The 16,210-nt window shown below is 48.0% G+C and overlaps 1 protein-coding gene across 3 annotated transcripts; it reads right to left on the reverse strand.

The window, feature by feature from the left end:
• Nucleotides 1-1,306: 1,306 nt before the first annotated feature.
• Nucleotides 1,307-15,863, reverse strand: aspdh (aspartate dehydrogenase domain containing). Of its 3 annotated transcripts, XM_073061806.1 has the most exons (8): nucleotides 15,760-15,863; nucleotides 14,310-14,386; nucleotides 12,468-12,612; nucleotides 10,140-10,224; nucleotides 9,288-9,437; nucleotides 4,912-5,138; nucleotides 3,296-3,453; nucleotides 1,307-1,464 (listed from the first exon to the last, which is right to left on the reverse strand). In XM_073061806.1, exons 2-8 carry the CDS (start codon nucleotides 14,362-14,364, stop codon nucleotides 1,427-1,429), a joined length of 858 nt encoding a protein of 285 aa, XP_072917907.1. In that variant the 5' UTR covers nucleotides 14,365-14,386; nucleotides 15,760-15,863; the 3' UTR covers nucleotides 1,307-1,426. The 3 variants fall into 3 exon arrangements, with proteins under 3 accessions (XP_072917907.1, XP_072917923.1, XP_072917915.1); XM_073061822.1 differs by lacking the exon at nucleotides 9,288-9,437; XM_073061814.1 differs by lacking the exon at nucleotides 14,310-14,386 and having other exon boundaries at nucleotides 15,760-15,836.
• Between the last annotated feature and the right edge of the window lie 347 nt (nucleotides 15,864-16,210).

The raw sequence follows: 16,210 nt of genomic DNA on the forward strand, positions 1-16,210 counted from the left end.
ACGGAGTCCCTGAACCCATCAAAGTAAACTTAATCAGCTTAAACAGAAACATCAGGAGACTTGTTACAAAGAGCGAATCCCTCGAGAAAAATACAAGGAGCTCGAAATGATTAACGACTCATTAACCAACAATTAACCAGTTCAGGTGCTCTAAAGGCCTTGAAGCCCGATGTTCTGCGGTGCCCCGCACGTTCCCAAAGAGCTCGTTACATTTTGCATCAGGCTAATATGAGAGACTTTATTGAAAGCTTTACTGAAGTCTAGGTAGACAACATCCACTGTCCTGTCCTTGTCGATCATCAAGGTTTTAATCATGTCTGAGAGACAGGACGTTTCCAGCGCAGTGATAAGTCTGTAAACAGACAGGTCTGGCTCCAAAGCCATATTTAAGTTTGCTGACAACACCTCTGATTTATTGTAGGCTAATTCAAAGGTGGTGATGAATTGGCATTTAAGAGGGAGATTGAAAATCTGACTGAGTGGTGCCACAACAACCACCTCTCACTCAATGTCGGCAAAACCAGGGACTTCAAGAGAAGGAAACCAGAATTTGACGTGCCGGTCCTCATCAGGGAATCAGAGGTGGAGCAACTTTACATTCCTGGGCCCAGCACATGTGCAATTATGAAGAAAGCACGGCAGCACCTTTAACCCTTAGAAGTTTGTGAAGATTTGGCATAGCATCTAAAACTTCTATCAATGAGCAGTGGAGAGTGTATTGACTGGCTGCATCACAGCCTGGTACGGAAACCCCAAATGCCCTGGAAAATCCTACAAAAAGTATTGGATACAGCCCAGCCCCACCATTGAGCCCATCTACAGGAAGCATCATCGCAGGACAGCGGCATCCATCATCAAGAAACCCCACCATCCAGGACATGCTCCCTTCTCACTGCTGCCGTCAGGAAGAAGATACAGGAACCTCAGGACTCACGCCACCAGGTTTAGGAACAGTTATTACCCCTCTGTTTGTATTTGCGCAGTTTGTTGTCTGCCCTGTTGGTGCAGTCTTTCATTGATTCTATTATGGTCATTGGATTTATTGAGTATGCCCACAAGAAATTATCTGAGGGTTCTATATGGTGACACATATGTACTTTGATAACAAACTTACTTTGAGCTTTCCTACTCTTAAACATCTTCTACAATATATCACTGATACAAGCTGACCTGCCTAGAATTTCCTGGTTTGTCTCGATTGCCATTTTGTGATCATGAACCCGATTGTAAACCAGTCAACCAGTGCCCTGGTTGCACGAGGTGCTTGCCGCCCTCCCCCAAAAAGAGACTCCAGACGTGTCACAAATAATATAGATCGCGATTTTATTGTTTGTGTGAGGAATTATGGTTTCCTACAATGTCGTATCACTCGCTTAAGTTCTAAACGCTGACGCAGTCTTCCATAATGTTTGGTTGGGACGGATCATCAGCAGAGACAGAGTTTCCCCCCGTGACCTTTGCAGTCTGAGGAAGAACAATAAAGTGAGGATGTTAGCAATTAAATATTTGCATGGAAAGGAAGTAAAATAGCCTGGTGGGTAAAATAACCCTAAAATACCCTGAAGTAAAATAACCCTACTTGATGGGACAGTCTAGGAATACAACGATCTAGTCTGATTGATTTATCAGGATGCAGTAACAGAGTGCACTGACTTCAAGTCAGTGGAATATAACAATACGTGCTCCAGACGGTAACGGGAACACAATTATGGCGGGTTGTATTCCCACAATTCAGAGCGGCAGAGAAAACGCTCCATCTGCTCTGCATGATCCGAGGCCGTTCGTGCTTTAAACAGCCGCTTTAACAACAATTTATCTTCAATTTTAAATAAAACCCTTGACCGGTTCCACAAACTGAACCTGTTTCGCTTTCGGCTGGGACGCGGAGCAGCGGTTCCGTTCCCAGCAGGGACTGGAGGGGCCGATTGGTCCTGGGGAGGGGAGCCAGGTGTCTGGGACGGGGGGGGGGTGGTTTCGGAACCCGTGTCCGGGTCTTGGGGACCGGGACCCGGAGCCCGGAGGGGGTACCGGTGAGAAGAGGCCCGGGATCGCCCCGGGGAGTACTTAAATTGAAGACAGGGAAACGGGGAGTTAGGTGTCCGGGGAAGCGGTTAGTCTAGATCGGCCGGAGACATGGTGAATAGCGGGGCGGAATCGAGGGGCCGAGTGGCCTCTGTTGCCCCTGTTCCCTGACTTTTTTTGCAGGGGGGCACTGCTGGGGAACTGGTCAATTGGTTTATTACTTGGTGACAATCAGGGAGGGGGGGGTCTGCCTCCCAATGAACGGGATAACACTAGGCAGGAATGGGGAGTCGATATCAGGTCTGAAAGAACCAGAGTTCCTTAGCATTTTCTCTGTTCTCCAATAGACCATAGCACATCGGAGCAGAATTAGGCCACTCGGCCCATCGATCTGCTCCACCATTCCATCACCCCTGGTTTATTTTCGCTCCCAACCCCATTCTCCTGCCTTCTCCCTGTAAACTTTGACACCCTGACTGATCAGGAAGGTATCAGCCTCTGCTTTAAATCTACTCAATGACTCGGCCTCCACAGCTGTCAGTAGCAACAAATTCCACAGATTCACCACCCTCTGGCTAAAGAAACTCCCCTCCTCACCTCCAGGTTAAAGGGTCGTCTCAATGTGGTGGATCGGATACCTGTTCTCTGGTTCCAATGGCCAAAGATGTAACATGATCGGCAGGCCCAGTCAGTGACTGGACTGTTTGGCCTTGGCATATTGAGGTAAAGACACAGATCGGTAATACTCAGGCCCAGTCAGTGACTGGACTGTCTCGCTCTGGCCTGTTGGGGGGGGGCACAGATTGGTACTTATTCAGGCCCGGTCAGTGACTGGACTGTTTGGCCTTGGCATATTGAGGTAAAGACACAGATCGGTAATACTCGGGCCTGGTCAGTGACTGGACTGTCTCGCTCTGGCCTGTTGTGGGGGGGCACAGATTGGTAATACTCGGGCCCGGTCAGTGACTGGACTGTCTCGCTCTGGCCTGTTGTGGGGGGGCACAGATTGGTAATACTCGGGCCTGGCCAGTGACTGGACTGTCTCGCTCTGGCCTGTTGTGGGGGGGCACAGATTGGTAATACTCGGGCCCGGTCAGTGACTGGACTGTCTGGCTTTGGCCTGTTGAGGGGGGGCACAGATTGGTAATACTTGGGTCTGGCCAGTGACTGGACTGTCTCGCTCTGGCCTGTTGTGGGGGGGCACAGATTGGTAATACTCGGGCCTGGTCAGTGACTGGACTGTATTGAGGTAGAGACACAGACTGGTGCTTACTCAGCAGACTACTCCAGAATGAAGCATAGGTGACAGCCCCCGTCACTGCTCCCGGTGAGGAGGGGTTCCTTCGTGTGCTCTTCACTGTGAATTGGTGACCTGTGGCTTCATCAACTGGGCCTCTCAGCTCGATGTCCACCACGTGCCAGTCCGTTAAACTGTGGGGTCAAAGAGCAAACAACTACCAGACCAGTGTGGAACATCCCCCACCCCATCAGACCCACCATAATCACCCCTTGCTATCAGCTTTGGCGCACTGTCCTGGTTTAATCTGTTCTGGACCACCCAGAGAGTGCGCAGAAAATCCTTGTCGTGTGCGGTTGATTTGGGTAACATCATTAACGCTTTCCGGGCGGAAGTGGCTGATAAACGGGGCATCATTGTAAGGTGATTGGAGGAAAATCTAGAGAGGGAGACAGAGGTAAGTTTTTTTTAACACTGAGAGTGGTGGGTGTGTGGAATGCCCTGCCCGGGGGGGGGGGGGGGGGCAGGTGGTAGAGGCAGACACATTTAAGAGATTGTTGGATAGGCATGTGGATGATAGAAAACTGGAGAGTGACAGAGGAGGGAAGGGTTAGATTGATTTGGAGGAGGTTAAAGGGGCAGCACAACACAGAGGGGTGAAGGGCCTGTACTGTGCTTGTGTTGCCTTCGAGGCATTTATTTAGCTTTATTACATTTTCGCTTTGAATAATTCATTTGTAATTATTTTCTAGTTAAAGTTAAGGTTGATAACTACGTTGCAGTTGTTGAAGGTAAATTCATTATCTGCGATGTATCGCAACATGTGATGACATCACACCTGGTTTTGCCGCGTCTTGTGAGTAAATACCGGTTTGGAGAAACGGGAAGGCGGGGGCTTGTGTGTGCAGGAACAACGTGAGAAAAGTTCCATTTCTACACTCTAAGAAACATCATAGAAGCAATGCCGTAAGTTCATATGACAGCAGATATGTTGAAATAAAAATGTTAACGCTGATTCTGTTAAAAGAAATGACGGTTGATAAAGTTTATTTTCTTGTGCTATTGAAAGCGTTGCTGGAAAGTTTGTGTTGAAGTGTATTTAAAGCTGTTGATGGCGTAGGTAGATTCTGACTGTATGTTGTACTTTAATGAGACTTTAATGTAATATGGTTTGTAGTTTTACAAGTATTTATGATGCAAATGTGATGCCAAGAAGGAAACAAATACTGTATATATTTTGTATTGTTTTATCAACAATTTTCACCATACGTTATTGTGGAAGAGTCAACAGTAAACGGTTAATCTTACTGCAATCCTGTCCTCATTGGCTACGGTTTAACTTGGTGTTTAGATCAGAGTTTCTACACACTGCACGAGAACACTAAAGTACTGTAGAGTTCTGTGTTGTATGTTAATTGTTCCAGGGAGGGAGGATTTCACTGGAATCTGTACAGAAGGTAGAAGTGGGAAGGGGAATGCAGGAACAGTGATGATGGTCAGGACTCTCGTACTGAACCAGCGTCCGTGATTTCCTCTGAAACGCTGCTGCCCACGTCTCAATCAACCATCCCGCACTTCAGGCTCAGGCTCCTGCCTAGGCCCTGCTTCCCACCAGAGCACAGGAGAACGAGCTCTCCCTACATTGTACTCACCTGGGGTCGGCAACCAGGCAGCCCTGCACCTGATCGAAGCCCAGGTTGTGGGCAGCCATAGCGGCAGCAGCCATGGTGTTGACGTTGTTGGGTGCCAGCGGGCACAGATCCCTCACGGGGCCCTGGTACAGCACTGTCCGCTCACCCCTCCCCTTCTCCTTCAGCTCCTCGAGGTGGCCCACCAGCCTGAAGCTGGCTGGGTGCTTGATCATCGTCACCTTCAGACCCTGGGCGGAAGGGGAAAATTTCTTTTAATATTTAGAGTTACAGCTTGGTACTGGCTCTTCCAGCCCAATGAGCAACCCACTGATTTAACCCCGGCCTAATCGTGGGGCACTTACACTACTAACTAGTACATCTTTGGACTGTGGGAGGAAACCAGAGCACCCAGAGGAAATCCACACAGTCATGGGGAGAATGTATAAACTCCTTACAGAGGACATTGAAATTAAACTCTGACACCTCGAACTGTAATAGCATCACATGCTAACCACTACACTATCATAAAACCATAAGCAGAATTAGGCCATTTGGCCCATCGAGACTGTTCTGGCTGATTCAATTTTCCCCTCAGCCCAATCTCCTGCCCTCTCCCCATATCCCTTCATGTCCTGACCATTCAAAAATCTATCAACTGCCTTAAATATACATACAGACTTGGCCTCCACAGCTGCCTGTGGCAAAGAATTCCAGATTCACCAATCTCTGGCTAAAGAAATTCCTTCTCATCTCTGTCCTAAGAGGACACCTCTCTATTCTGAGGCAGTGTCCTCTAGTCTTAGACTCTCCCACCACAGGAAGCATCCTCTCCACATCCACCCTATCAAGGTCTTTCACCATTCGATAGGTTTTAATGATGTCACCCTTCATTCTTCTGAATTCCAGCAAATACAGATACAGAGCCACCAAACAGTCTTCATATGACAAGCCATTTAGTCCTGCAATCATTTTCGTGAACTTCTTTTGCGCCCTCTCCAGTGCCAGCAAATCCTTTCTAAGTTAAGGGGCCCAAAACTGCTCTCAATACTCCAAGTGAGGCCTCGCCAGTGCTTTATTAAATCTCAGCATTACATCCTTGCTTTTATATTCTAGTCCTCTTGAAATGAATGCCAACAATGCATTTGCCTTCCTCACCACAGGTAATTCACAAGAATTCTCAAGTCCCTTTGTGCCTCAGTTTTGTGTATTTTCTCTCCATTTAGAAAGTAGTCAACCCTTCCATTTCTTCTACCAAAGTGAATGACCATACACCTCCCGACACTGTATTCCATCTGCTGATTCTCCTAATCTGTCTAAACTCTTCTTTAGCCTCTCTACATCCACAAAACTACTTGCCCCTCCACCTGTCTTCATATAATCAGCAAACTTTGCAACAAAGCCATCAATTCCATCATCCAAATCATTGACATATAATGTAAAAAGAATCGGTCCCAACACAGACCCCTGTGAAGCACCACTAGTCACTAGCAGCTGGTCAGAAAAGGCTCCCTTTGTTGCCACTCTTTGCCTTTTGCCAATCAGCTACTGCTTTATCCATGCTAGAATCTTTCCTGTAATACCATGGGCTCGTAGCTTGTGAAGCAGCCTCGTGTGTGGCACCTTGTCAAAGGCCTTCTGAAAATCCAAGTACATAACATCAACCGATTCTCCTTTATCTATCCTGCTTGTTATTTCTTCAAAGAATTCCAAGTGTGTGACTTGGATAGGCTGGGTGAGTGGGCAGATACTTGGCAGATGACGTTTAATGTGAATAAGTGTGAGGTTATCCACTTTGGAAGTAAGAACAGGAAGGCAGATTATTATCTGAACGGTGTAAAGTTAGGTAAGGGAGAAATACAAAGAGATCTAGGAGTCCTTGTTCATCAGTCACTGAAGGTGAATGAGCAAGTGCAGCAGGCAGTGAAGAAGGCTAATGGAATGTTGGCCTGTATTACAAAGGGAATTGAGTACATGAGCAATGAAATGCTCTTGCATTTGTACAGAGCCCTGGTGAGACCACACCTGGAATATTGTGTACAGTTTTGGTCTCCAGGGTTAAGGAAGGACATCCTGGCCGTAGAGGAAGTGCAGCGTAGATTCACGAGGTTAATTCCTGGGATGTCCGGACTGTCTTACGCAGAGAGGTTAGAGAGACTGGGCTTGTACACGCTGGAATTAAGGAGATTGAGAGGGGATCTGATTGAAACATATAAGATTATTAAGGGATTGGACAAGATAGAGGCAGGAAATATGTTCCAGATGCTGGGAGAGTCCAGTACCAGAGGGCATGGTTTGAGAATAAGGGGTAGGTCATTTAGGACAGAGTTAAGGAAAAACTTCTTCTCCCAGAGAGTTGTGGGGGTCTGGAATGCACTGCCTCGGAAGGCAGTGGAGGCCAGTTCTCTGGATGCTTTCAAGAAGGAGCTAGATAGGTATCTTATGGATAGGGGAATCAAGGGATATGGGGACAAGGCAGGAACCGGGTATTGATAGTAGATGATCAGCCATGATCTCAAAATGGCGGTGCAGGCTCGAAGGGCCGAATGGTCTACTTCTGCACCTATTGTCTATTGTCTATTAATACGTCAGGCAAGATTTCCCCTTGAGAAAACCTATGGCCTATTTTATCATGTACCTCCAAGTACACTGAGACCTCATCCTTAACAATCAACTGCAACATATTCCCAATTACTGAGGTCAGACTAACTGGCCTATAATTTCCTTTCTTCTGCCTCTCTCCCTTCTTGAAGAGTGGAGTGGCATTTGCAATTTTCCAGTCTTCTGGAACCATTCCAGAACCTAGTGATTCTTGAAAGATCATTGCTAATGCCTCCACAATCTCTTCAGCCACCTCTTTCAGAACCCTGGAGTGTACACCGTCTGGTCCAGGTGACTTATCCACCTTCAGATCGTTCAGTTTCCCAAGAACCTTCTCTCTGGTTATGGTAACTTCACACACTTCATGACCCCTGACTCCTGGAACTTCCACAATACTGCTAGTGTTTTCCACAGTGACGACTGATGCAAAATAGTTATTCAGTTCATCTGTGATTTTGTTGTCCCCCATTTCTACTTCTCTAACATCATTTTCTAGTGGTCTGATATCTGCGCTCGCCTCTCTTTTGCACTTTATGTATCTGAAGAAACTTTTGGTATCCACTTCAGTATTATTGGCTAGCTTACTTTTTTTTATTCTATCTTTACCACCTTAATTACTTTGTCAGGGGGGTTGCCTTCTGTTGGTTTTTAAATGCTTCCCAATCCTCTAACTTCACACTAATTTTTGTCTTTTATGTTGGCTTTGAATTCTCTTGTTAGTCATGGTTGTATCATCTTGCCCTTGGAATACATCTTCCTCTATAGAATCCTGAGGCTTCGGAATTGCTTCCAGAAATCCCAGCTGTTGCTGCTCTGTTGTCAGCCCTGCCAGTGTCCTTTTCCAATCAAACCTGGCCAACTCCTCTCTCATGTCTCTGTAATTCCCTTTACCCACTGTAATACTGACACATCCGACTTTATCTTCCCCTTCTCAAACTGCAGGGAGAATTCAATCATATTATGACCACGTTCTCCTCAAGCTGTCTGATCGATTCCGGTTCATTGCACAATGCCCAGTCCAGAACAGCTGATCTTCTAGTGGGCCCAACCACGAGCTGCTCAGAAAAACCATCTTGTGAGCACTCTAGAGATTGCCCCTCCTGGGATCCAGCACCAAACCGATTCTCCCAATCTACCTGCATATTGAAATCCCCATGACGATTGTATCATTGCCCCTTTGGTATTTTCTATCTCCTGTTGTAACTTGTAGGTCGCATCCTTACAACTGATTGAGTGTCTGTATACAACTCCCATCAGGCACTTTTTACCCTTGCAGTTCCTTAGCTCGATCCACAATGATTCAACACCTTCCGACCCAATGTCAGTTCTTTCTAATGATTTGATTTCAATTTTTACCAACAGAGCCATGCCACCCCCTCTGCCTTCCTGCCTGTCCTTTCAATACAATGTGTATCTTTGGACATTAAGCTCCCAGCTATAATCTTCTTTCAGCCATGATTCAGTGATGCCTACAACATCCTACCTGCCGATCTGCAAATGTGCTGCACGTCCATCTACCACCCATGGCAGTGAGATTCTGAGTGCGTATCTGGGGAGGGGGGCTTCTCAAGGTCTGGTTCAGGGACTTCCACCTCCCATCTCACCTGTTGCCGTAATTGCACATCTGGTATATCGTTTCCCCAAATCAGAATCAGGTCATCAGCACCTCGTCTCTAACCCCCACCCCATCCTCAGTACCACTCTACCCCAGACCTAACCGCGAACGTTCTCTACCCCACTCCCTCCCCCTCCCCGCCTTGTCCCCTCCTCCCCCCGCGTGCGCTCCACGCGTTCCTGACCTTCAGAGTCTTGCTGTCGGCCATTTTCTGGATGTCCTCTCCCCCCCACAGTGCTCCGCTGGGTACGTAGAGGGTATGTCCGTGCCGCCTCGCCGCCTCACGACACTTGGCTTCAACTGGCCGCTCAGCAAACGCAGTGGGAGAGCCAACCTGGGGGAAGTGTTATTCAATCATGGGCACCCTGCCTTCCCTGAGTGATTCCCCACCCCCCCAGCACCACCTTGCCACCCCTCCTCCCAAACCCTCATGTCAGCACTGGCAGAGTCCGCTGGACCATGGCATAGGAGCAGCACAACGTCATTCGACACATCGAGTCTGCTCTGTCATCCCATCATGGCTGATTTATTATCCCCGTTCTCCTGCCTTCTCCCTGTAACCTTTGACACCATGACTGATCAGGTTAAACCTCTGCTTTAAATATACCCAATGACTTGGCTTCCACAGACATCTGTGGCAATGCGTTCCACAGATGAACTGCTCTCTGGTTCTCATCTCTTTGTGGACCCCATCTCTGTTTCAATTCATTTTGCTTGTGCTCTGGTTGGATCAGATTTAGATTGGTTATGGTTAGGGTTTGTCCAGATTGTCCAAGATTATGCAGGTTTTTAATTTTTTTTCACCATATCTTCTTGCGATTGGGTTCCGCTGCTGGTTTTACCTGTCTGTGTCCCTCCTCCCCATCTCAATCACCTTGCTGTTGGCCTCTGCCATCCTCTGTCTTTGAAAAGCTCCCTGGAGCTCTCCCTAATGATGGGGCGCTGGAAGGGTCATACACAAGGAACCCTCCAGTCATGGGTATGTTGACAGACCACAGTCCCCGATGGGGGTCCCATCGAACACCCTCAGCCTTACCATGAAATCAGCATGTCTGAGGATCTCCTCCCCATACTCCTTTGTGATCTGAGGATGGGCGACTTCCACAATCAGATCCGCACGTCTGGAAGGAAGAAAGAGCCAGTGGGAAGAGGGCCAGAGGAGCAACACGGTCGGATATCCAGTCAGCAGCTCCAGTGGCTGATCGCAAGGATAACAAGACCCCTGGAGGTAGAAAGGGGCAGGGGAGCAGGTACTGGTGACCAACCTGACTCTACAGGGATCGGTTCTTCATGTATGAGGATTATAACATCACTATGGCATAGGATAAGACCATTCAGCCCATCTAGTCTGACCAGATCCACCTCATGGGCCTGAAAGCAGACAGTTTCTGTTTCCATCATCCTTCCATATTCATTAATTTCAAAGTAAATTTATTATCAAAGTACATATCTGTCACCATATACTACCCGAGATCCATTTTCTTGTAGGCATTCACAGAAGAATTGGGGTTTTAACATTTAACTGTCATTCATTCTTTAGGGCATTCCTCTGTTTTGGTGGATGTTTGCGAAGAAAAGGAATTTCAGGATGTATATTGTATACATTTCTCTGACATTAAATGTACCTTTGAAACCTATTGAAGATACAAAGAAATACAGTAGAATCTATTAAAAACCACAAACAAAGATGGACAAACAACCAATATACAAAGGGAAGACAAATTGTGTAAATATGAAAAGTTATCCATGCTGTACAAGTTCATCAGCCACAGCACTGTGCAAAAGTCTTTGGCATATACAGTATATATAGGTGGGGTATCCAAGACTTTTGCACAGTACTGTACATTAAACATATAGTGAAATGCATCAGGCAGACAGACAGACATACTTTATTGATCCCGAGGGAAACTGGGTTTCATTACAGTCGCACCAACCAAGAATAGTGTAGAAATATAGCTATATAAAACCATCAATGATTAAAATAATAATAAGTAAATAATGCCAAGTGGAAATAAATCCAGGACCAGCCTATTGGCTCAGGGTGTCTGACACTCTGAGGGAGGAGTTGTAAAGTTTGATGGCCACAGGCAGGAATGACTTCCTATGACGCTCAGTGTTGCATCTCGGTGGAATAAGTCTCTGGCTGAACGTACTCCTGTGCCTAACCAGTACATTATGGAGTGGATGGGAGACATTGTCCAAGATGGCATGCAACTTGGACAGCATCCTCTTTTCAGACACCACCGTCAGAGAGTCCAGTTCCACCCCCACAACATCACTGGCCTTACGAGTGAGTTACGAATCATTCACATAAACAACCAATACAACCTAATGAGATGGGCAGTACAGTGACCACAGTCCAGTGACTCCGGACATTCCCCCTGGACTTGCTATTGCTGAGACATCAACAGACCTCTCATTCACCCTGGGGTGTAATAGAGCAGAGTAAAATTTTTCCTTTGAACACAGTAAATCTAAAGGTGTGCTGTGAGAAAAGACAGCCAGTGAGCGAGATGTTGAGCGGTGGAGATTTCTGAGCATGATTATTGGAGTTTGCTCCACTTGTGCTCAGGCTACGTTCTGTGCAGGTTCAATATAGAATGTAGAACAGTACACGATGTTGTGCCGACCTTTTAACCAGCTCCAAGATGGTTTCACACACCCATCGCTCTCTGAGTAAAAAACCTACCTCTGCCATCCCTCCCTGTACTCCCCTCCAATCACTTTAAAATTATGCCCCTTCGTGTTAGCCATTTCCACCCTGGGAAAAAGTGTCTGGTTGTCCACTCTATCTATGCCTCTTATCATCTTGTACACCTCTAACAAGTTACCTCACATTCTCCTTTTCTCCAAAGAGAAAAGCCGGGTCTTGCTCAACCTAACTTCATAAGACATTCTCTCTAATCCAGGCAGCATCCTGGTAAATCTCCTCTGCACCCTCTCTAGTCCAGGCAGCATCCTGGTAAATCTCCTCTGCACCCTCTCTAATCCAGGCAGCATCCTGGTAAGTTTCCTCTGCACCCTCTCTAAAGCTTCCACATCCTTGCTATAATGAGGTAACCAGAACTGAGCACAATATTCCAAGTGTGGTTTAACCAGAGATCTATAGAGCTGCAACATGACCTCACAGCTGTTGAACTCAATCCCCTAACAGATGAAAGTCAACACGCCATGTGCCTTCTTAACCACCCTATCAACGTGCACAGTGACTTTGGAGGATGTATAGAGGTGGAGTCCAAGATTCCCCTGTTCCTCTACAGTGCTAAAACACCCAATCTTGCCTCTGGCCCTTTCCCATGTCCACACCCCCTGAAACATCACACATCCTCCCTCATTCACCACATATCTGGGGGTGACTGATCACCTCTGCACCATCTCGCTGAGAGATTCCAGCTGATGGTCCCTTTGGACTTTCCCATCCATCTTTGCTTGGTTCCTGTTCCATACGAAGGCCAGTTCCAGACTGTTCTGCTCACCCTCCTCCGTGATCTTCCTGGTGAGATATTGTCCTGCCGACAAGGCCAAGAGGACACATGAGTAACAGCATAGCCACCCCCCAGGGAACAGGACAGTGCAAAAATCATCAACACAGGACATTCTGCAGATGCTGGAAATCCAGAGGAAGTTGCTCTGGAAATGTGAGGAGTTTCTTATTTCTCCCCACTCTCCTCTCTCTCTTTCCATTCTCCATTCTGGTTCCTCTTTTACGCCTTCTCTTCTCCTCATCTGCCCATCAATTCCCTCTGGTGCACCCCCCTCCCCTTTCTCCCATGGTCCTCTCCTATCAGATTCCTCCTTCTTCAGCTCTTTTCACCCATCACCTCCCTGTTTCTCACTTCTTCCCCCCTTCCTCACCCATCCACCTTCCTCCTCACCTGGTCTCACTCATCACATGCCAGCTTGTAGTCCTTCCAACACGTACAGACAAGCTGGGTGAACTCAGCAGTCACGATGACTGCTCGTTTCCACGGATGATGCTGAGTTCCTCCAGCTTGTTTGTACGTGTTGATTTGACCCCAGCATCTGCAGTGTACTTTGTAGTCCTGCTGCTCCCCCACCGCCTCACTCTGGCTTCTTCCCCACTTTGTGTCCGCTCCTGAAGAAGAGTCTCGGCATCGAAACTTTGACTGTTGATTCATTCCCATCGTCGCAGCCTGACCTGCCGAGTTCCTCCAGCATTTTGTGTGTGAAATACAGTGTAATAGACAGTCAAAGTACCCTAAATACAAATTGTGTGACCCAACTCTAATACATTAAACCATAACCCCACAAACAATGTCATAAACTTACACAGTACCAAAATATAATGCAGCTCTATAAGCATAGATAATGCTACACATAATGAGCTCAGTCTTTTGTAGAGTTTACAGTGTGAATAATCCAATAACTTTATACACCTGTTAAACACCCTGAGTGACATATGCATCTTGTTAGCCCCGTGAGCTATATCTCTGTAATCCTGTGGTTCTATTTCAACCTCACTTCCTCCCCCTCTCTGTCTCTCTATACTGTATGTTAGGGGACCCTTTCAGCTCAACAACCCCACACCACCCAATTACATCCATGTGACCTTCTAACCCGAACATCTTTGGAACGTGGGAGGAAACCAGGGCAACCAGAGGAAACTCACGCGGTCACGGGGAGAACGTACAAACTCCTCACAGACAGCAGCAGGAATTGAACCCGGGTCGCTGGCGCTGTGAAGCGTTACTCTAACTGAGACTTTGAGCAGTGCACATGAGCAGGAGGTTTCTGGGAATCGCACAATCTCTAAAGTATTCGCACTGGGAGCACAGCGCAGTGGAAGTCACACTCCCCTCAAGTGGCCCACCCCACAGTCTCAGCTGTGTAGAGTGTATGTCACCGACCTTCACCTTGACCAACTCCAACCCTCAGGGCTCAGGTGTACAAAGTGCCAGCGTGCTCTCTCCGGCTCACGTGGCGTTTGAAAAGCAGCAAGGGGAACACACGCAAAATACCGGAGGAACTTAGCAGGCCAGCGAGAGTTGACGTTTTGGGTCGAGACCCTTCATCAGAACTTGTGTTTGTTCCTCAAGATATGCAGCATCTACAGAACTTGCTGTGTTTGTGAATCAGGGACAGCTTGTTCACTTTCACCTCCAGCTCTCAACCCACCTCCACCACAACTGCCGAACGCGTCCTCAAGACAGAAGGCCATAATGCCACCTCTTGCCTTCAATCTTACCTAAGTGTCCAAAGCCAATGATTCCGACTCTTCGAGGCCTCCCCTCTCCCGCCATGGCGATCCAGATCCTTCAGCCCCTGCAAGGCACACACAAACAGCTGGGTGAGGCTTTTGTGTTGAGGGACACAGAGGGTGGGTTCTAAACCCTGAGTTTCCTGTCTCTGCAGCCCGTCGCTGGGCAGGTTGAGGAAGTGACTCATTGTGGGGGAGTGTGGCGACTTAGACACAACGTTCTCCACTCTTGTTGGGGCAGGGTCGTGAGGTTTTCTGATCCTTCCCATTGAGGTGAAAGAGGCCCTTGTGTTCCCTGGGCAGCGATAAGCATATATCGTAGGGACAGCTTACCCCCTTGAAACAAGGCCTGAAGGAGTACGACAGGCCTCGGCCCACGAGGTCAAAGTTAAGCCATTAGAAGGACCAGCAGCTGCTCCCACTCTGGGGAAGGTGAAGCTAAAGATCAGCTTTATTTGTCACAGGTACATGGAAACATCGAAGCACACTGTGAAAAGCATCATTTGTGTCAGTGACCAACAGAGTTTGAAGGTGTGATGGTGGGTACCCATAAGTGTCATCACACTTCTGATGTTAACGTAACACGCCCACAGCTGATTTACACTAATCTGTACATCTTTAGACCGTGGGAGGAAACGCACACGGTCACGGGAAAATGTATAAGCTGCTTACCGACTGCGGTGGGCATTGAACCCCCACTGTTGGTGCTAACCGCTACGCTACTATGCTGCCCTGTAAGTAAAGCCGAACGTGGGACATGGGGTGTGCGTGACCTCTGGGAAGTGCCTCGGGATTTGGAGGAAAACTTTGTATGGTCAATGAGGATTATCAACAGGAGCCACTCGTGCTGTGCGTCCATGAAGCCTCCATCCTTGACCTTGCCCACCCTCTCTGGAGCACGTCAGAGATTGCCAGGGCATGTTTGGAAGTGTCCTGGGGCGAATGTTCATTCCTTACTCAGCCCCGCGGAGCCGGCAAGCTTTGGGAACTGGTTGACTAAGGGCCTCCACACTGAACAGCAGTGGCTGCCTTACCCGAGCTCCTCACCATGGGGAACGTCAGTGACTCTGGAAGGCGTTGGAGAAAGGGGAATTGTGTCCCAAGCTGTCCCTGACCCCGAGCTCGATGTATTTGTTCAGAGACAGTGAACGACAGGCCCTTCTGGCCCTGTGAGCTGTGCCAGCCAGCAATCCCCCGCTTTCATTCCAGCCTAACCACTGGACAATTTACAATGGCCAGTTAGCCTACCAGCCGGTATGCCCAGTACATCTTTGGACTTTGGGAGGAAACTGGGGCACTCGGAGGAAACTCTCTCAGTTATGGGGTGAACGTACAGGTGGCGGCGGGAATTGAACCTGGGTCACTGATAATGTAAAGTGTTTTGCTAGCCACTGCGATACCACGCCACCCACAACGCTCATCCAAGCGCAGAACAAACCTTTGCCGTGAACGAGACCCCCGATCTTCCCACGCCACAAGCAACAGGATTCCAGAGGCCTTACTGCTGATGTTCCGGTGCACTTTGACCCCCTCATCCCCGACTCCGGTTAATAACTAATCGCCAGGCTGGAGGAAGAGGCTGCACACGGACGGTTTGCTTGGCCCTCCTAATCCCATTGAAAGATTAGCTTTATTTGTTACATGTACATTGAAACATACAGTGAAGTGTCTTGTGTCAACCATCAGCACATTCTGAGGATGGGCTGGGTCAGGGTTAGGGTTAGGGTTAATGACCCTAATGCGTGGGTCAGCTGTAAGTGTCGCCATGCTTCTGTTGCCAAAGCAACATGCCCACAACTCACTCACCCTAACCCGTACATCATGCCCACAACTCACTCACCCTAACCCGTACATCATGCCCACAACTCACTCACCCTAACCCGTACGTC

The sequence above is a fragment of the Hemitrygon akajei genome, chromosome 1 (assembly GCF_048418815.1).
Source record: "Hemitrygon akajei chromosome 1, sHemAka1.3, whole genome shotgun sequence".
Taxonomy (NCBI): Eukaryota; Metazoa; Chordata; class Chondrichthyes; order Myliobatiformes; family Dasyatidae; genus Hemitrygon; species Hemitrygon akajei.

Bases quoted from the DNA above. Each gene is read 5' to 3' on its own strand.
- aspdh (XM_073061806.1), bottom strand. From the start codon at position 14,364: ATGGCGGGAGAGGGGAGGCCTCGAAGAGTCGGAATCATTGGCTTTGGA. The intron at 12,613-14,309 runs GTAAGATTGAAG...CCTTGTCGGCAG, and splicing joins CATTGGCTTTGGACACTTAG to GACAATATCTCACCAGGAAG. The intron at 10,225-12,467 runs GTGATCAGTCAC...TCTTCCTTCCAG, and splicing joins CTCAGCGAGATGGTGCAGAG to ACGTGCGGATCTGATTGTGG.